Raw genomic sequence first — 22555 nt, forward strand, 5'->3', positions numbered from 1 at the left:
TATATATAAACGAGTCTAAATTGAAAACTACGTTCAAACCTATGATTGCGTTATATATATGTGTATATATGTCTCTGCTGTAGTGTAGTGACTATAATTGTATATTATCAAAATTTGACTTTGGCATATATAGGCAAAAAGTTTCAGCCGCGAGTCTAGGATATGAGGATTGACTGATAGAGGGCCGAGTGCAATCGAAATTATTTTGCCGAGCGGAGCGAGTGAATATTTGTTGACGTGTTTCAAATTGTGCTGAATACAATAAAATGTTAATGGTAGTGTTTTCTCTGATTCCGCCTTACCTGACAAGAATGTATTTATCAATACATGACCTGCAAGTTGCACAAACTTGCCACTTTCGGAAAGGTTTTCTATAAAAACGTTATTTTTTTATTTTATTTTTTTTTTGGGGGGGGGGGGCATAAATGAATATATACCGTAAACATCCATTTGTTCAAACGGGTTAAATCTGTATTCTTAGTGGGTGGTTCCAAAATGGTTTTAAGCCATTAAGCGGGAATAAACGAAGAATCAGTGGGTTCGTGTGTCATGGGGACAGCAACCTTGAAACAAAAGACATCTAGAGCACTATTTACAGTCTTCAACAATAGACAAGTCCATGCAAAATTACAAAAGGTATGAATAAATTTATAAACTTCAAATATAGAAAAAAAATTAAGATTTGACAGAAGACCATCTCTGCCGACAAAGTTCCCGGACTATGATCTTCTTCTTCTTCTTCTTCTTCCGAATACGGGAGTAGACTCCTAGGTAGGAGTGTAAAACTTCCCGGAACTTGTGTGCTATGTACATATGGACTTAATTTAAAAATAATATGACAAAGAAAAATCGTTATCAATAACATATATACATTATGTACAGTGGCTTTAAAGTTTAATAAGTTTCTGTGGATCCTTATAAGTTCAGAAAATAGGGGGAGGGGGTCCTCAATCAATTACATAACAGCAGCTCCAACTTCAGTGCCTTTCTATTAGGTTCAGGGATCTGGGTTGAATATTGTAGTGTCAATTACAAAAAAATAGTTAAACACTTTTCCCTTCCTGTCTGCACCATACTGAAAGCCAACTTTAGATTGATTCCAACCTGATTGAAAGAATGTCAATTTTGTTTTTTCTACCAAACAAATGAGTTAATTTAATGGCACTGGCTACGGTTACATGGAAATATAAAAATATTATTGTTACATAGGAGACTAAATGCCGGAATGCAAAAAGCGGATAAGGAACCGATTAATTACGAATGTAACAATAATTACTGTTAGCCAGTGCCTAATTAAAAAAACCTTCATATAATGTCAAGCAGCTGATATTTTACAATATCAATATGGAGATAATCTGATAATCGATTTATCGGGCTATATTTGCGTGTTTTGCAAGTGTTTTCTTTGTTTCGCCAGCACAAACAGATGACTTGATAAGTCCGGGTCAAAGTTATTAATGTCGGTTCAAACATTATGACGTCGCTGATATTTCCGGGTCAAAGTTATTAAGGCCGGGTCAACGTATTTGACGTCACAAAGACATGATACGGAATAATATTAAGAGCTGAACAGAGTGATATTGACAGAGGGACGACCGATAAAAACATATACACCGGAGTCTACCTAATATTCTTGCTCAACATTCAATATTTATAAACTCTTCCTAAGTTATCATGCACATGTTTGCTTTATTGGGACATTGCTACCATTTTAACCCTGATATACTTTCCTCTATTGTAAAATAAAATATCCTGAATGTGAAACAATGATGTGTTCATACTAATGAGACCAACAACACTGAGTAAAACAAAACAAATTTTATTAAGAATTAGATGATGTTAATGTGCTGATCCAGAGTACAGTATATTTTTCTGAAATGGTATCAAAGTCTGTGTCTGTCTCACATTTTCTGCATGCTGAACCTACAAGTAGAAAGTTCACAGTTATATTATGCTATCATCTAATATTATTTTCTATTTTTGGGTGTTAATTGTTATTAAGTTTATTTTTCTGATTGGGTTGCCAAATGCCCAATTATCATTTCGTGGATAAAAACACTGATTGTTGGATATTTTAAGTCCAGATGCAAATACTTCAGGCATATTCATGATCAAAATAATTCATCAACATATTAAGGGCATACAATACAATTACAGGGAAGGTAATGACGTTGCTAACGTAAAATGATATTTTCGCGAAGTCAAACTATGACATATCAGGAAAAGATGCATTTTTCTACTGATTTTTATCATTCAAACTGATTTAATTTGATAACAAGTGCATAGACCCCTATTTTTGAAAACAGCAATTTGTTTCATTTTGCAAGGAGATTTTGTGACCCAAATTTTATAAAACTGTAAATAGCGCAATCTTTTTTAATTTTGATAAACATGCAGCAAAAAATGACATTTTTTCCTCTATTCAGGAAAATTTGATAAATATGAGTTATTTCTGAATAAAAATTGCATAATTTTTAATGCTACTTATAAAATACAGAAATTACCGATTATTTAACAAAAAACAATTTGTGTTTATCTTTTAAAACAAAAAAGTTATGTCTTTCTTTCTGTAACGATATCGCCTCGTCGTAATTATAGGTTTTGGGTTGGGATTAGCTCAAGCAATAAAACACGTCTTACGTTGACGACATTTAATAAAAGAGAGCGTAAAACAAAAAGGCGTTTCCGGACATCACTTGTACAATTCCGTAAAACATATAAAACTGAATTACACCTATATAAAACATATATATCTAAATATATAACATCCCCTGGCAGAAAGAAAATTCCCAATGAATTTTTGCATATATGGAATTCAGATTCACAATCAAATAAAAATACATGATCAATATTACAATACTATCTTTCTAACTTTCATAATATTCAAAATTCTCTATCTTTCAAAATATATCTTAACGAACAAGTAACTGGTATGGATAACTTGGTGGAATAAGCATCTTGGAACAAATTGCGGAGTACTACATGTATAAAAATATCTTGTTCGTCATAAACGTGACAGTTAAATATCATATGATATAAAATACTATGAAATCACCAGAGTCCTTACTCTTATTTTGTAGATAAATGCTTAACGTGATAAAATATGCACACTTTCAAAGAGTCTCACACAAAAATACAATTCAAGACCAGCTCATAAAACTCTCATGCACTCTGAATTTCTCGTGAACCATACTACTCACAGCAATACTACTCAGGTTATTCGTGATTAACATATAAAAGTCATTGACAGATATTCATACAATCTCATTTGGTTAGCAATGCCTTACTATTCCAATTTCCATGTTTTGGAGTTATTAAACTTTTTTCATCAACAATCAGCACTACAGAAAAAACAATGTTCATTTCATAAAATAAAGTGTAGTTTCCTTTATAAAGTTTTGACAATTCGATTAAGTCTTTAACTAATCCTTGCAACTTTCGAACTTATAAAATTACATACAAATACAATTGTCATAATTCTTAATTCAAAACGGAGAGTGAAAAACAACAAGTAAATCCTCTAGCTACATGTTCTAGAGTCAATGAATTTGCCTTTCAAAAGTAATTCAGGCTAACTGCCCTTAAAGTCTAATAAAAGCTTCAATACAAAACAAAAACATGTTAATCAATCAAACAATATTATTCATGTTATTAATAATGAATACAAAAAACGATATTTCAATAATCATATTCAAGTAGCAAAAATGTAAGTGATGCCGGAATCATATATAATAAACACATCAATGCATAATAATACAAAATATAATAGGGAACATGCAATAAATGTTCATATTAATCTTTCTCTTTTGCCTCTTGGTCTTCATTTACGGATATCCAGTAAACGGATATCTTACTATGAGATAAATCTCACAAGTAAGTTTGCGGTAGAATAAAATACAGACGGCACTAACAATATCACACAGATCCTTGACGAATTATTAATATCATCAGTCGATGTTCCAAATTTCGATAAATGTTACGTTGTACATAGCTACTTAATTAAATTGTCATGAGATAAATCTCACAGACAAATAGTAACTTGTGAATATATACAGTTATATTGCGCATGTAGTCATGAGAAAACTCTCACAGACAAATAGTCTACTTGTGAATATATATTATATATTGACCGTGAGTTGTATCGCGCATGTACTCATGAGATAAATCTAACGAGTATATAAATGTTGGATGCTAATCAAATAAAGATGATGTTATGACAATAAAAATGTTTAAATTTTTGGCGGAGGTCGAGATTTTAATTTGGCCTTGGCTTTCGGTCCAAGCTGATGTTCTTGAAGCCACATCGCGTGTTGGGCTGGTTCACCAACTATATGAGCAACATACGTTCTTTTTCCATTTATTATTTTGTGCGCTAGGAATCTTTTCACTTTTAACTGACTTGCAGACTATGAATCGCTAGATACGTCAACCTCACTAAAATGAATGAAATTATTATCTTTGAACCTAGCGGGTAATTTCTTAGTGCGCTTTGGGCGAGACATGGTTGTACTATTTTCAACAATCAAAATATTGTCTGATTGGCTTGTATTATCAGAATTGGGAGTATTATCAGATAAATTGTCATAATTGGTGTTTTGGTTTTCCTGAACAGGTGTATTATCCTCATTCATAGATGTATAATCTTGCACTTCAACATCGTCTAGTTTCGTATGAACAGGGTCCATAAAATATTTTGACGGATTTGGTTTTCTCACATACGCAGATTTCAGTCTATTGATATGCACTGGCTTTGATAATATTTTGTTCGTGTTTGGGTCCTTTAAGGTGTACATATGAGGAATATTTACTCTTGAGATCACATATGGACCGGCAAATCTATTCTTAAATTTTTGTCCTGACCCGGTTGGTTCTTTCGACAAATAAACATAGTCGTTTTCATTAAATGAAATATTTGGTATTTTGTCCTTATTTACTCGGTCAACCATTTTAACTTGTGAATTAATAGCATTTTTCTCGACTTCAGTACGTATAAGGTTCAACTTTTCACATTGCTTTTTGAGATACGCATGACAATCTTTAGGTACAGACGAAAAGTCTGTGTCCTTAATATGCAAAGACAAGGTTATATATTTAGATATATATGTTTTATATATGTGTAATTCAGTTTTATATGTTTTACGGGATTGTACAAAGTGATGCCCGGGTCCTCCACCATGTAACGATATCGCCTCGTCGTAATTATAGGTTTTGGGTTGGGACTAGCTCAAGCAATAAAACACGTCTTACGTTGACGACATTTAATAAAAGAGAGCTTAAAACAAAAAGGCGTTTCCGGACATAACTTGTACAATTCCGTAAAACATATAAAACTGAATTACACATATATAAAACATATATATCTAAATATATAACATTTCGAAAGAGAAAATACGGACACAAATCTGAATTTTGAGCAAATATACAAAATTTCTACCTCATTTTACTCAAAAAGTAGCACATGAAGGTATATTTTTTTATTACATATTTGATTTAATCAGGTAACAAATACCCTATATGCAAATTTTCATCAACTTGTAAATACAGGTTCAAAACTGTATCGTATGCCCTGAACTTATACATTTTATCTTATCAACCTTTGCAAAAAAATAATTTCATCTTATTACTGATTAACAGCAAAAAATATGTTTTTTTCACACTACATGTACATAAAAATTGTCTTTATCATAATAAATATGAAGCATGTTTTTATTTGTTCATTACAGATACAGTTTGCATAATATAGATGACAATATCAGATGTGAAAATTCAGTATTTCTTCACACTTCTTTTAAAATTATCTACTGCCAATGTGCAAATCTACAAGAGAGACTACTTACATTGTCAAACCATCTTGATAAATGCATATATTTCTGTTTTTCATAAAAGGTTAAATCCCTCTGAAATGATAAATATCCTACATATATTTACTGATTTCATTAAAATAAGTTGCAGTTTATGTTACTTCATTTGCCCTTATTAACATTAGGAAATAATTTTATAATATTGAAGGAAAAGCCTCATAGTAACCATAAGGAAAACTTTGGTTCAGCATGCTGTTTGTAGCATTTTTTGTTGTATTCTGGACTTCAATCTTATCTATGCTAGAATCTTCATCAGAATTACATATGTGACATTAGTACAACACTTAACTGGTAAGCTATGCGTCAGTTAAAAGGTACTTGTATATATATTTTTACATACAGAACAGCTATGTTTTACTGGAAATACTAGAAGAATTAAATTGTGCATATTTGCATTAAATTGTGCATAAACAATGTATTTAAAAGTACTTACAAATAAGTTGTGTAGACCATAATAAATTAGAAAATCTGCCAGAGATAGCTGATGACCAACAAAGTACACTTTATCTTCTAAGTATGTGTTGATATCCTGTAAAAAAATCAAACAAAACTTTTCTGATGATAAGTCAACAAATCACAAATAATTCATACTTTGTGTTATAAAATGTTTTCAAGATTTATAGTTTAAAAAAAGGCGGCAGATACCAAGGAATAATCCGAATTGTTCCAAAATAATATATTTCCTACATCAATTATATAGTGATTGTCCTTCAAAATGTTTTGTTATTAAGGTCATTTAGTTTTCTCAATTGAACTGTTTCATATTTTTTCCTGTAAGAGCCTTTTATGCAGACTACTTTTTCTCTGAAGGCCTCAGAATTGCCTATAATTGCTTACATTCACTTCATTGAAAACTTTGGTAAATAGTTGTCTCATTGGTAATCATATCACATCTCCTAATTTTTATATTGTGGACCATAAAACTTTTGAAGGGATGACTTTAGCTTTACCACTTGGTTCCATAGCTTCCTTTAAGGCACATACCTGCCAACTGTCACTATTTGCGGGGGAAAATATTGCGAGTGATTTCCCCCATGGAGGCTCCCAAATTGAAATTTTTAAAGAGCAATTATGTCCTTAATTTTAACAAAACAATTAATTTTACAATGAATTGAGGCTTAAAAAGTATGAGAAAGCCAAAAAACTACATTACACTGTATTTGAAGGCCCCTTGAAGGGTTTTTTAGGATTATGGCAGCCATCTTGCACGCAAAACCCCAATGGGCATTTTGAAAAACTTGGCAGGTATGAAGGCATCAACATCCTATCAAGGAGTATATAGAAGACTTTTCCTATACATTTCAGATGTCACAAGCCTTACATTTGTATGTTCTTTTATCATAGTATCATATAGCAAAATCATTAAAATCGGTTGAAGTTCAAGAGCATTAGTTTTGTTTTCTGGTTTAATATTGCTTTAAACTGATAAACAGATTTACTTCCTACATTAGTTAAGCCATGTCAGGTGTTGATTTGGTTTATTAAGCCTCATTTTCAGTGAATCCTATTATCACTTTTTATGTTCTACAGAATTTTCCAGAGAGTTGTCAATATTTTAACTCTAATATTATTTTTTTCCCATTACAAACAACTTTTTGTTTTTGTTTCTTATATTTCTGTGTGATTTGTACATTAATTATTGCAGCAATCGGATATATTTGTTTTAAGAGGTTGAAGGAGGCTAAAGTATTATCTGAACACTTCTTTAGATGGATAAATTACCTTTATAAATGCGTTAGTATCTTTTTCCTGATGAGCTCTGTCTATGTTGTTCAATCTATATTCCAGCCATTGGTCAATTGCTGCTCTTTCTTCAATAGTTTCTCCTAAAAATTAAATAAGACAATGGAATGATGACACAAGACTACAAAAGGTAACCCTTGGCCTTATGTTTTACTGCATCTTTACCACTGTCAAAGAAACCATACAATATAATTATTTATTTTAATTAAGATCCCTAAGGAGGCAATGACAAGGAGTCCATCATAATATAGGTATATCAACATAAACAAACAATACAGTACAAGTACAATGTGCAACATGGTAACCATAAAGTAGTATAGGTTTGAAGATTAAACTGAGGATATATATTTAATATTGAAAGATCAATAACCAGGTCCATGTTACGTATTATGAGACGAACAGCTTATTCCCATGGCATCTCAATAAAGTTTTCCTTCAGTTTAATGTTTAAAACAAATCTCCACTAGGTGATACATACATGATTATTGTTTCCAGCAGCTTTTGAAAAAGGCAGAGTATTTTTTTCTCAGAGGGCATTCTTTGCGTGACGGTGATTGTATACACTTTAAGGGCACTTTTACATTCACATTGGTATAAAGGTACTGTATAAATAAATAGGGATTTAATCAAGTATACCACTGTTTAATATCTATTGGTAAGAAATAAAGGGTAGGGCATCCAGAAAACAAGGCAGTGTGCAACACTAAAGATACAACATATTATTAATATTCAGTGAGGCCCCTCATGGGGGGGGTCCTAGTAATCACATAATCACCATTTTTTTGCCAATATAATCACATAATCATTAAATATTTGCTTATCTTTAGTAATCAAATAATCATAAACTAAAAATACAGTCCTAGGTAATCAAATAATCATGAAATATTTGGCTTAATAATCAAATAATCATTAAAAAACGGCCAAGTAATCACATAATCAAAAACCCCATGAGGGCCCTCTTCAGTTGAATGTCTGTGTACCTGTAAACTGTTTATGGTGAGATGAATTTCTAGATAAATATTTTGCTATAGTAATGAGGCCTCTAAGTGTCTTCCCATCTTTTTCTTTCCAAACTAAAATCTGTAATTAAAAAGTAATTGTAGATAAACACATGTTGCTTGTGACATTTTATAAATTGTGCAACAAACTCCATGTGTTCAAACAAAAAACCTTATTGTGTAAGATTATCATGCCATCCAACCACTTTTATTCTCTTTCCTATTTATAGTATTTATTAGGAATTGGGAAATTAAGAGAAGACATACATGTACATCACAAACTATTTTTAATGAAAGATAACAATTACATAGCTGAAATAATTTTGCAATCTAAAATTTATTGTTTAACAATTTATATAGTTTAAATCCTCTTTTAATACTTTTATGACTTTGTCTCACAGTGTGTGATGTCCTTATACAATGTACATGTATAAAGACTATATGTGAGTTATCTTATTGATGGTCCAAGTTTTCTTTTATACGATCGGAGGTGTCTTCTTATACAATCCGAGTTGTCTTCTTAAAACTGTCTTAGTGGACTTGGTTTGTCTTGTCTCCAGGCAGAGTTGTCCTGCATTCGGTTATGATAAGGGTGTGAACATATGTTTTAAGAAGAATGCACATTTTCATTAAGACCTTAATTAAACAATGTTAAATTATGTATTAAAATGTTCTACACTCGTTAATTCTATCTACAAGTGTTGACTGTCTATTACTAATGAATAATGACTTCGAAAGAGATTATATTTGCTGTAAAAAAGGCAATACAAAACCTCTTAATTATTTGGACTAGCTAACAACCCTCCCCCTTTTAGTTGTTTTTTCGGTTGAAAATATTAATGAGTGATTTATTGCGTTGTTTCTACATTTGAATCATTTCAAACATTATTTCTTACCTTCTCTTTTTGATCTAAAGATAATTTTGCGACAGGAACATTTAAATATGTAGCTAAAGACTTTAAGTCGTTCATAATTTCGGTGTGTTTATCTAAAGCAATGTAAAACCTAGATGTGTTCCGAGAGATTTTACAGGAACGTGTTCATTCAACATTTACAAAACAACATTTAATTTCCAACACGCAAACTAGAATAAATCATGATAAAGGTCAGACATTTGAAAAAAAAAGTTAAAAACAAGACATAACATTATAGATGACCTGGAGGGGGGGGGGGGCTCATAGATCTACGACCGTCTATCTCAATAGATTTAAACGGTTGTGTGGCCTTTGTCCAAATGCAGTGTCTGCGCGTACCCGCATGCGGGTACGAATAGTCAAATTGCCGTTCTAGGCTGCGCGTACCCACATCCGGTTTTTTAATAAAATGCCATCGGATTGGGTATAAAACGTGAAATACCTACGTAAATTATCGATAATTCGGGGATATTGTGTAAAACGAGTGAAGATCGGTGAAGAGTATGAAAAATAATATTTTCAAATTGTATTTATTAAAAAATTATACATAATAAAACATTGCAAAATTAAACGCACAATGATGGAAAATGAAACTGTACAGTCCCTGTTAAAGAAAAACATGAATAGAAATTAAAACTATTATAAAATTTTTATTTTTATTTTTATTTAAAGAATAAAATTTTTATGAATTAAAACTATACCCATACGATATTTTAAAATAATCTTTTAGTAAAATGTAAAACAGAAACTAAAATTTTAAAATATATAAAACTATCAAAATTAAAGCTTGAGTTTATAAAAATTAAAATTTAAAGAAGCAAGTAATAATGAATAATGAAACGTAAACTTAGGCTGGCAACATTTGAAATGTGCAGCCGGGTTGAAATCTGTGCAAAAACAATCATATTTGGTATGTAAAATTTGTTCCAAATCTTAATTAGTTATATCAAGGAATTATATCTCACTATACAAATCCTTGGTTACATGAATCTTTTATAATTGGTTTAAATTGATATTATTACTTGCTTCGTAATTTTTATAAACTGAATCTCTAATTTTAGTAGTTTTATTTTACTTTTTTGTTTTCAGGGACTATACAATTTCATTTTCCATCCTTGTGCATTTAATTTTGCAATGTTTATTATGTATCATTATTTAATAAATACAATTTGAAAATATTATTTTTTCATATTCTTCACTCGTTCTACACGAAATCCCTATATAATCGATAATTTTCGTATATATTTCACGTTTCATTCCCGATTCGATGGCATTTTATTAGAAAACCGGATGTGGGTACGCGCAGCCTAGAACGTCAATTTGACTATTCGTACCCGCATGCGGGTACGCGCAGACACTGCCTTGTCCAAACGGGCCCCAACAAAACTTAATGTGTCTAAGAAAACTGATAATGCAAAGACTTTTACAAATGCATCACTCGGTTTACTGTGACAAATTAGTAATTGTATAGCAAGCCGCAATGTGATAACCGCGTCAGGACTAACCAGAGACACAATGAGTTTGTGTACGGTGTTGTTTAACTGTAATATTGCCACTTCGTCTAGGTTTTTCATGAAGTTACTACTCATGCTAATGCCGGGGACCATCAGCTTTTCATCAGTATACAAACGATTTACCTTGCCGTGCAGCGTCAGCGAATATGTCCTGCAGATTTGAGTCATGAAAAAACAAGCAACTTCGGAACCATAATTAAGTTTTACTTTACTATCATTCGGGAATATCGCACGGTCAGGTTGATTGATAAATTTTAATTCAAGGTTGTGTTCCCCAATGCTAAATATTTTGTTAACATTCATAACGAGAAGTTGAACAAAACTCAAAATTTATCAAACTACAGATGATTGTGTACAAATTGTGTTGCCCAAGATGTTAGACTTTTTATAAAAAATGGACTGCCATTTTATGATTAATACATCCAATATACCTAACCAAGTTGACCAGGAACTTCTTTAGGAACATACATGAATGAAGTACTGAGTGATAATCATAGATTTCGATCATCTGTTATCATTAAGGTTAATCTCTCATGATCGGAAACAACCAGACTGAGCCGGCCGGTTGGTTATTTCAGTTTGCTTTTAGTTCACACTAAGCAAAAGAATTCTGCGGAAAATTGGCGCCATGAGCCGTCTCATTGAACTTACAATGAGTTTATATTTTTTGCTGTATATTGAAGACCTCACTCTGACATAAAGTTGAAGAACAACAATAAGTGTGCTTCTTACATGTATCCTTTGAATTGATTAGTTCTTTAAGGACCCGGATTTCGTGTTATGAGGTAATACACCATATTCCATCTTATATGTTTCATCGATAATGTGGTGCTTTAATAAAGCACGGAGTTTTTATAAACCTTGTACGACCCGAAATACCGTCAAATCGGCTGTGACTGGGACACATGCATGATAAGTTTAAAAGTACTCGTTGTTAACTTATTCTGTAAATAACATGTCGAAATGTACTATTATATTATTCATTTATGTATTTCCCTGTCCTGAGTGTTCAGTGTTCTTGTATTTCAGTATTTATACTGTATTACTGTCAATCATGTAATGTAGTCTTGTTAGCAATATATAATATATATAACATTGCCATTAAGCGTTAGTTTGGGCTAGCCACAAAATCAGGTTCAACCCACCATTTCGGCAAGTTTTTTTAAAACGTTCTATACCAAGTTAGGAATATGGCAGTTGTTCCCTATCAGTTCGTTTCTATGTATGTTGCATTGACGTTTGTTTTTGTTGCACTTCAGTGTTTCTGTTGCCTTTAAATAGTTGTTTTCCTCTTATAGTTGATGTATCTCCCTCGGTTTTAGTTTATAACCCAAATTTGTTTTCTCTCAACCGATTTATGACTTTTGAACAGCGGTATACTACTTTTGCCTTTATTTAACAGTACGGTTGTTCCTTAAATCTGCACTTTACTACATTAATGTTCCGTTCGTAATGAAGAAGAAGTCAGAAGAGTCCCGATATCTGCGGCACAACATGATATGAAAGTCGCAAGAATTTGGACAATATGTATACATTTGATTATCTAGATATTAGACCATTGCACAAAGACGATATAAATATTGCTTTTGATCTGGAAAAAGAAGGTATTGTTTCTTTTTTTGTAATTAAAATTCATGTGTATATTTAACTGATTATTTTTAAAAAGCGCTATGAATTTAAATTGCCAATGAAAAAATATATAGAAAAAAACCTTTTTTTTTAATTTAGAAGCAATTTAATTTAGAAATGAAGAAAGAATACTTGAAATAAAGCTGAGATTGTTTCATTGTCTTAAAATGAAATATTTTTTATTATCATTTTTGGTGAAAGAGCGAGCTAGCTAGCTAGTACTTGCTTTGTTTGTGTCCATCTGCTTTATCAGCCGCAAAATCTACATTGATTTTAAGCCTGCGGATAAATTTTGTTAAATTGATTTTAAGAGGGAAACTTTTTAATGAGTTAAACGTTGACCGATAAGATATCATTTAATTGTTAGTTTTTAGTGTCAATTACACATTCTCATATTTCCAATATCACTATATCAAATTTATATGTTTATTGTTAGACAATCATCAGTTTGTCAACACTCGATTGCACATACAATAATTAATTATCTGTAACAAGTTTATATTTCCTTAACGTTTCTTTTTTGCATAGAAAAGCATTTTTATTAATTTATTTTATTTCGACTCAACCAAAGACAAGTATACAGTAAGATATCAGTTGACAAATCTAATTGGTATAGTAACTTTTATGAAAATTTAAGCAGAGTCTGGTTTCAAATCTTCAACAAAAAAAATATGTTAACAATGGTATGTATTTGTACTAATACAGAAATAACATCTACATCATGATAATGTAAGGGATTATAAATAAGTTGTCAAATAAAACTATATTTATATGTCTTGATAACTATGTTAAAGGTGTTTTTGTTTGCACTAAATAAATACGCCTGTAACATCAGATAAATACTATACTTCAAACTGATAGCATTGAACAAGAAATATGAATGAGATTATCATTAACAATCTACATGGAGATATTTTAAGGTCCTATTGAGATCGGGATTTATTTAGTGTGTTTATACACACTGTTGGATACTGTGAGAACATTTCTCACTCCATGTTACAGAGATTGATCTGAATGACAAATACGGAATTTTGAAGTAAAATTATGGCTCCCAAACTTTTTTTATCATTTCTGGCCAAAAGGGCTACCAGTAATATGAGCTATTGTCATAAATTTAATGGACCAACTTAAAGCAAAATTGAACACATGCAGTCATCCTTCAAAAATCTAGTATAAAATGTGTTATATCCCACCTGTCTACTTACATAGCTTCTTTACTTCAACTATAGTAAAGGATAACACATGTAATATATAAACGTTCGTTATATAAGATACCTTGACCTCTAATGGTTTACTTTTACAAATTGTGACTTGGATGGAGAGTTGTCTCATTGACACTCATACCACATCTTCTGATATCTATATAACGACGTTTTCACTTGTAACTCAGTCTGTAAATAGATATTTTTAAAAAGCAACAATAAACGCTTCAGTGTCTTTGGTATATATATTTTTCTTACATATTGGTCATTTGGGTATAACATTTTAAAGAGCCCCCTCCCTCCAAAAAAAATGTTTCTTTATTCTCGTCATAAAAATGGAAAAATCCAAACGCTTGCTTTAATAAAGATCTTTTTTTAAAACATACGATATATGCTATATCAATTTATGAAAACTGTTAAAAATCCCAAAATTACAGAATGTTAACGTTAACATTTTAAAAAGACCACAAATAAATTAATTTATTGTTCAATTTAATCTTACTCTTTATCAACCCCATTAATCTAAACATATCAAATAAACACATTGGTGTTAAATATCGTAGTTATCTGATACCAGGTATAAATGTCCATATAACAATACAAATCGGTTAAATTGTTTCTTTTGTTGCATAAAAATTAAAAACAAACATTGCGAATTGAGAACATATGTAAACAAATAATACGAAATTCAGGATTAATTTATTTTTGTTTTATGCTTACACGCATATTTACAAACCAAATTTATTAAACAAATTTATTAGATAAATAACCAAATCATCATATGGAACGCTTGAATACTAAGACCAGACCCCAAATTCACCTGTCTCAGGAAGATGATATGTAATCATTGGGATCCCAAGTTTTTGTAGAAATATAACTTATTTTACATGTCTTACTCACCTGGTTCATTGAATTGCAATTCTTTTTAATATTTTAATCTAAATAAATATAACACCAAATCGCTTATTTTTCTTTGTTTTATAAACTTCGACAAATTAGCGAATAATGAGATATCTAATATAGGAGCCTGTAATTCAGTGGTTGCCGTTTGTTGCTGTGTTACATATTTGTTTTTCGTTCCTTTTTGTACAGTTGGCCGCTAATTTTCTCGTTTGAATTGTTTTACGTGTGAGATTTCGTGGCCTTTAATAGCTGACTATGGAGTATGGGCTTTTCTCATTGTTGAAGGACGTACGGTGACCTATAGCTGTTGATTTTGGTGTCATTTGGTCTCTTATGAAGAGTTGTTTTATTGGCAACCATACCACATCTTCTTTTTTATATGTTAACAAGTTTGTGTTTTGATTTTTTTTTTTATTGAAATGGGGTTTCTTAATGTCATTTATATTATAATGGCTAGTTTGTCCTGATAAAATAGGACATTAAATGGAGAAAGTATTGGGACAGAATAAAATTTGCAATTTTGCAATTGTCGTGAAGATAGTGTTGTTAATTAAACCGTCCTTTACGACCCATTTTTTTCTTTAAAAATATCTACATGAAAACACGTCTTATATTAATATTATGTCTATTATTACTCTATACACAATTACTTTTCGTCAAAGGTTATCCAGAGGACGAAGCAGCCACTTACGACATACTCAACTATAGACACACAGAAGCACCAGAATTAAACAGAGGTTGTTTCCATGGAGATGAACTTATAGGAGTAAGGATTATGTTATTTCCTACATTTCAATTATCATAATGGTTTGTCTAAAGAATTCATAACTCACAACTTGAACGACTCAAAGGATATCGATTTTTTTGGTTTTTTTTTTAATTGTGTTTTTAACTGCAGATGATGGACACTTCAGTAGCCTTTGTTACTTAATTCTGTATAGCATGACATTGGATATGACAAATGTTTTTTTTTTGGAGCACGTCCTAAAGTTTCCTTAATCCACAATATTTTTATTAATGTCAATTTTGTTCCCCATTTATAAGTAATTACTGTTAGTATTATCTGATAAAGATTATTCTATTTTGAAGTTCGTGTCAGCAACACGTTACCATGAAGATTCACTAAAAGATGAAGCCATGAATATGCATATACCTAATGGTGGTAAGTAAAGACACTTTTCAATGTCATTACAGGTAGACGTTTCATCCCCGAAAGTTTCATCAGCCTAGAAATTAGCACTTTTTTTGTTGATGTCAAATACCATTGATATATTCGTTTCTTCGATAAAATGTTGAAATATTCGAAACACAAAAGGTTTTTTTCTCCCACAAAATATATTTTATTAGTCATATTTGAAATAATTTTTCGCTATTTCTTAAGCTCTACAAATTCGTATTTGAATTGTCTTACAACTGTAATAATTCAAGCGCTACTGGTAGTATATGCAGAGGGAATACGCGTCTGGCTTATGTAGACGAAACGCGCGTCTTGCTTTAAGATTTTGAGACTGTTATCTTCGTTGAGTTTTTACAACTGCTGTCTGACTTTCGTCCCTGGGGGTATCGTGAGCCCAGTGTTCGCTTTTGTGCTGAAATGATGTATTATTTATATGATTTTTTCGTCTATAAATTTTAATTGTAAAAATCAAATTATTCCACGAAAGTACAGATAACGGTCTTTGGCATAATCTTTGGGTATTTCTGGTTTTAATGACCTACAACTTCATTTTTGATCTGGCCTTCTAACTGTTTCAATTTAGCGTCTCCGTTGAGTCTATTGTTGACGAAAACAATATCTTGCACACAAAACAAAAAGCACACACATTATTTGATCCGGCAATACCTTTATTATTTATTCAAAGGACTAAAACAATTTTATAACTTTTAACTGTTAAGACATAAAGAATAAATTTCATCAAAGTTTTGAATTTTCTATTTTCTATTTTCGACGTAGAAAGTGGCTTTTGTCATATTCCAAATATAAAATATATCTTTATTTGTTACCCGATTTCAACTCGCTTAGATGTTTCTCATTGCTAGATTTTTATCTTCTGAACACTTGATAAAATGATGTATTATATATAGCATATACATTCATTTGGACAGAAATGGTTTTAAAATTATTTGTTTAAAAACTTAAATATTGATCGATTGTTCGCAGAAGTATAACTAATTTACTTTCCCATACAGAATTTATAACCCATGTCAATTATTGTGATCAGCTTCAAACAAAAATTGATGTAATTATATGCCATAAAACAGAATAGTTCAATATTTGCAGTAATTAATTTTAACTAGCATATTGAATAACATCAAGTCTACAATAAGATCAATAGCTGCATAACTACCAGGTGTTCAATTTATATTTTATTTATAAACTTCTTTCATACAATGTGAAAAAAGAGTACAAATATAGAACTCTTTCAGTTACAAATGAAATCAAACACATTTTGATTTGAAGTAAGTTAAATATTTGCTAGCCATCACACATCAACATTATTCTATAATAATGGACAGTTCACAATGTTGAACGTAAAAGTATCATGGTTAAGTAACTAGGATATCATGAACAAACATTTCTTTGGATAATCCGTCTCTAAAATATAAATGTAGCTTAGTTAATAGTTCAAACCTCAGTAGTTGTTAGTAAAAAGAAAGAATACTTACTGATCCTAAATATATGACTTTGTGTTAGACGATTTTACCTCGATTTATAACTACTCCTTCTTGCTAGAACTTGTTTTTCTTATTGTTTTACAAGATGAAAAAATACTAGGAAATTATGTTATCTTTTGAATGAAAAAAACTCCCTCAATATAATACAATTTTTGAAATAGCTTTTATAATGTTATGTGTTGCTATTTTAGAAAGTGTATGCATTCACTCAGTATGTGTCAAAGAATCACGTCGACGTCAGGTAAGTTCACAATTATTAGGTATAACATCATTTGAAGGTATATGAATTAATAAAGTTTGAGAGGGATATTATATACAAAAGGCAAATAATACAAAAGGGGCATTCAAACTAATAAGTCGAAATCAAACTGACAACCTATGGCACAAAAAAACTGTAAAACGACCAAAGGACAAACAACAGGATAAAACACATCATAGAAAACATAAAACTGAGCAATACGGTCCCCACCAAAAACTGGGTTGATCTCAGGTGCTTCAGAAGCGTAAGAATATCTTGCTTCACATGTGTCACCCGTCTTGTTGTTCATGAAAGTGCATGTTCCGGTTGTAAAATTCGAAGAAAACAGCACTGTGATTGTGATAACGACCATTGGAATATAACCGTCGTTATCCGTGCAACAGATATTCCTTCAATGTGAACTAACTCTAGATGGTGTTGATAAAAGTTTCGAAGTATTGATTTTAATTTCGCAACTTAAAACTCTTGGTTTAATAACCTCCTTATGAGCAGAAACTCTTAATCTCTATGTAAGCTCTGAAATATCGTTTCACTTTGGAGATACAAACTCCATATGCTGAATGAATGTTGTTTCTTAGAAATGGAAAGTTCACATTGGGAAGCTGAAATGATTAGCACTGCTCAACCTTATTTTTAATATGTTCTTTTATTCTAATGTTACATCACTACCCCATGTTTGGGAAGGGGTTGGTGGTTTCAAACATGCTTGACACCGGTACATTTGTTATATGTCTGTCCAAAGTAATGAGGCTGCAGTACAGTGTTTTTTCGTTGGTTCATGTCTGACATATATGCTTTTCCTAAATTGATTTGTTATACATTAGGCCATTGTTTTTTTTTCATTTGAAATATTCATATTATCATGTCGGCGCCTTTTATATCCAACTATACGTTAATGTCTAGCGCGGTTGTCTATATATAGTTTTTACATTCACTTCATTTAAACTTTGGTAGACAGTTGTGACATTGTCGCTCATTGTCTCCTCACTTTTAAGCAGTTAGCGATTTTAGCTATACATGCAAATTTTGGAATCAGTGTCAAGGTATTTACTGAATTTGGTAAATGTTTTATATTTGATATCCATGTTTGTGTTGACAATTGTGAACATATTTGAATCATAACTACTTTTTGACGTAATTTAGTTGCTATGCTGTCGTTGTTACCGATATTTGAAATATATGCTATTGACAACATAAGTAGAAAAGTATTTTGTTGACGCACTATACTATTCTTTTTGAGAGAGAGTTAAGCAATAATATGTGTCAGCTAAAATGTGATCTCCCGAGTGGGAAACATTATTAACTAGGATGTATGGCCAACATGCCAGTTTTATATTTATGTTTAAAACTGCTTTGAAGTGTTTAATTGGGTCAAAAATGCTCAAAACTGACCTTCTGATATGGGGTTATCTTTATTATTGATAAAATTCAAACAAGAGGCTTTTTAGTCCAACTCTTAAAACAATAGGTCATTGTAAAGAATGTTAAGAACAATTTCTTTTTAAATATCGTGACGGTTGAGAGAAATAATTTATTTTGTGAACAACATTATATTCAAATTGAAATTCAAAAAGTTAAAATAATTTATAGATAAGAACACATGATTGAAATTGAGAATGGAAATGTGAAATATGTCAAATAGACATCAAACAGATTTAACAGATAAAAACAGCCGAAGTCCACCAATGGGTTTTCAACGCAGCGAGAAAATTTCTCAATCGGAGGCGGGCCTCAGCTGTTCCTTAATAAAAAATGAATTTCATCCTTAGGTCCATTACATTCAAATCAACTAAAATTACAAAACTTAAAAGACAAACCAAGGCCAGAGACTCCTGACTTTGAACAATCGCAAAAAGCTGCAGGGTTAACATGTGTTGTGAGATTTCAACCTTTCTATACCCGTAACCAATGTAGAATTTTAAAAGAAACACACAGCAATACGCACAATAACACTCAATTAAAATGATTGTAAAATTTTCTTTTTTTGGATTCAAGCATTTATATGTTTCCTTCTTCGAAGATCGTGCATTTTAAGAATTGTTCGATTGTTTATTAATCTAGGGTGTAGCGACACACATGCTTAAAGAATTTATAAACTATGTCAAACACGAGGAGAAAGATGCTCATAGAATTCTGTTGATCTGCAAATCTAAACTGATACCCTTGTATACCAGAGCAGGATTTATCTTCAAATGCAAATCAAACGTTGTTCATGGTAGGTAAAATTAGATTCCTCTTAGAAAGATTCATATGGAGTACACAAATAAAAAACAACAAATAAAAAACAACAAATAAAAAACATGCATACAAAAACAATCATATTTCCAATTACCAAAAAATAAAATAAGCGGCCAATAAGTGCAAATCATAAAATGTGTGTTCTATGAAACAAGACAATTATTGCGTTTCACCACACAAGAAATTTATGAGTTTTACTGTCCATAGTAGCAAACGGTGTAAATTCAGTAGTTTTCATTTTTGTTATTTGCGTTTCAGTTTCAGTTCTTGTCTGATTAAGTAGCGACCACTCAACTTAAGTAACTTGTAGATTATTTAGAAAAGAATTTTTGATATGGTGGGAATCTTACAAATTAGAGCATTTAGGGAATAAATTGATGTTTATGTTTTATTTTAATGTTTTTTTTAATCGTAATCATTTTTTACCTCAGAAAAAGCTTACTTTTTCATTAGTTAACCACACTTTCAACTAATAGTTATCAAAGATACCAGTCTTATAATTTGATATGCCTCACGCACGTAATTATACCTACGCGTAAATGATTTTTGACTCATTGTCATGAATGAGTTCAACTTACCATTTTTTCTTAAAATTGCCTGTACCGAATCAGAAAAATGGCAGTTGTTATCTAAAGTTCTTTTTTATGTATGTTGGCGGTTTGTTTCGTTGAAACTCAGTGGTCCTTTTGTTTCTTTGTTTTCCTCTTATTGTTAAGATGTTTCCCTCGCTTTTAGTTTGTAACCCGGATTTGTTATCTCTCAATTGATTTATGACTTTTGAACATCGTTATGCTACTGTTTCCTTTATTTCCTCCCTCAAGAAAAAATACTACTGTTGATACATGAGAAAAGTATGGTCGAATATGTATTTGGTTTAGAACATAGAGAGAAAACCCATCACATCGGAACATTTTTCTCTGTATGTTCCTAATTTCGAATTGACCAATATAAGTGTTACTGCCGATGTATTTAACAATATAACCAGTTTCTTGTGGTATTTCATTCTATTTCATGTATTTTAAAAACTTAAATAGATGGAAAAAAATTTAACTGAAAAAACATGACCAGCAAGATAATATTTACTAAAATGTATTTCTAAGACCTTATAAAACTTATGGATCTATAAGAGATAGAAAAAGGACTGAACAGCAAATCATCTTCATCATCAAGAAAAAAGTAAAATCACAAAAATACTGAACTTAGAGGAAAATCAATTCGGAAAATCCATAATCACATGGCAAAATCAAATAACAAAATGCATCAAAAACGAATGGACAAGAACTGTCATATTCCTGACTTGAAAAGATCAGTATGAAAATAAAGTGATGAACAATTGACCATCGACTTTTATAAAAAAAAAAATTGTCTGAATATGACTTGAATATTTTTTTAACATTCCCTCAATTTGCAAATAGTGTGTTAAAGAAGGATGCAATAATTGCTGATGATTTTAATTTTGCATTCATGTTCAATTTAAGTGATTCAGGCTCCTTTGAGTATCAACTTTTCATTTATTGTTTTAAGAAAGATGATTCAGTACAACCAGAAATATTCGAACAATTAGAAAAACCTGGAATATTTTACATTGTAGATATGTCCATAAATGAATCGTTTGATCATGTAAATATTCAAGTTACAATTTCGACAGATGTTGATATGTTGTAGAAAGGCTGTTACTTTAATCATAAATCGATTGTATTTAAATCAAATCATGAAAAACGATTTCGTATGTATACAATGAACTATAAATAGTACAATGAACTATATACATTTATTTTCAATTGCAGGAAAAGAAACATGGTATGAGCTAGAAGTGCAATTAAAGTCGAGTAAAAAGTGCGAGGAACTAAACTATAATGGTTATTAAACTATAAAATGGCCCATACTTATATGTCTTTAAATGAATTATGTTTATTTGCAATCATTTTAATTTGTGCAATCTGTTATTAAAAACCTGTGATATAAAGCAATACAAAAGTCAACATGTTTTGATGTTTTACTAGCCAAGTAGTCCGCACAATTGACATATATTATCGTGATTTTGTCATATGTTTAAATTAAATATTTACATAGCTTAAGGATGTACTTAGGTGAAGTTAGGTAAATATTAAGAAATTAAGAAATTAAAATTGATACTATAAGCTGGTAGAGCATCTATTAAGGATAAAGATAAGCTAAAAGTATTCATAGGTCATGGACCCACTTTTCGAGATATTTGAGATTTAGAATATGGCGGGAAAAGGCTGACTCGGACTTTTACCTTATATATGCATTGGTACTATTTGGGTCTCAAAACAAAAGAAAGAAAATTAAGAATCTTCTAAAATTTTGGTAAGTGACCCTTCATGAGCGATTAAGTCTTATATGAAAAAATAAAGGGGTGTTATGGGGTAACATATTTTACATTGTATTGTATACCCACACAATTCTGACTGTCCGTAAACCACTTCAAGACATCCCCGCACGGATAACTGATCGTGAACAATATCTATATAGTAAGTAAGTAAGTCAATTTTATTTAGAGTCGGTATATATACATATTTCTATAGCCTTCCTTTCTCTCCATATCAAACCTAATCCTGTCCCTCAACCAGTCAACATTTAAAAAAAAAATTAAA

General features: G+C 31.0%; 2 protein-coding genes across 3 annotated transcripts in view; one reads left to right on the forward strand and one right to left on the reverse strand.

The window, feature by feature from the left end:
- Positions 1-21919, forward strand: part of LOC134711328 (uncharacterized) — a 57204-nt gene extending 35285 nt beyond the window's left edge. The window contains exons 1-6 of one of the 2 annotated variants that reach the window (XM_063571873.1): positions 12482-12634; positions 15427-15530; positions 15854-15926; positions 17632-17681; positions 19761-19914; positions 21725-21919. In XM_063571873.1, coding sequence (XP_063427943.1) covers positions 12556-12634; positions 15427-15530; positions 15854-15926; positions 17632-17681; positions 19761-19914; positions 21725-21804 — 540 coding nt within the window. In that variant the 5' untranslated portion in view covers positions 12482-12555 and the 3' untranslated portion in view covers positions 21805-21919. Of the gene's footprint in view, positions 1-12481; positions 12635-15426; positions 15531-15853; positions 15927-17631; positions 17682-19760; positions 19915-21724 lie in introns of those variants that run through there. The other variant, XM_063571878.1, reaches the window with a different exon arrangement.
- LOC134692381 (eukaryotic translation elongation factor 1 epsilon-1-like) lies at positions 1804-9626 on the reverse strand. Its single transcript, XM_063552833.1, has 6 exons — positions 9499-9626; positions 8585-8684; positions 7584-7687; positions 6295-6390; positions 5838-5897; positions 1804-1923 (listed from the first exon to the last, which is right to left on the reverse strand). The coding sequence occupies exons 1-6, from the start codon at positions 9571-9573 to the stop codon at positions 1840-1842; spliced, it is 519 nt and encodes a 172-aa protein (XP_063408903.1). The 5' UTR covers positions 9574-9626; the 3' UTR covers positions 1804-1839.
- Positions 21920-22555: the final 636 nt, after the last annotated feature.

The sequence above is a fragment of the Mytilus trossulus genome, chromosome 1, assembly GCF_036588685.1.
Source record: "Mytilus trossulus isolate FHL-02 chromosome 1, PNRI_Mtr1.1.1.hap1, whole genome shotgun sequence".
Classification (NCBI taxonomy): Eukaryota; Metazoa; Mollusca; class Bivalvia; order Mytilida; family Mytilidae; genus Mytilus; species Mytilus trossulus.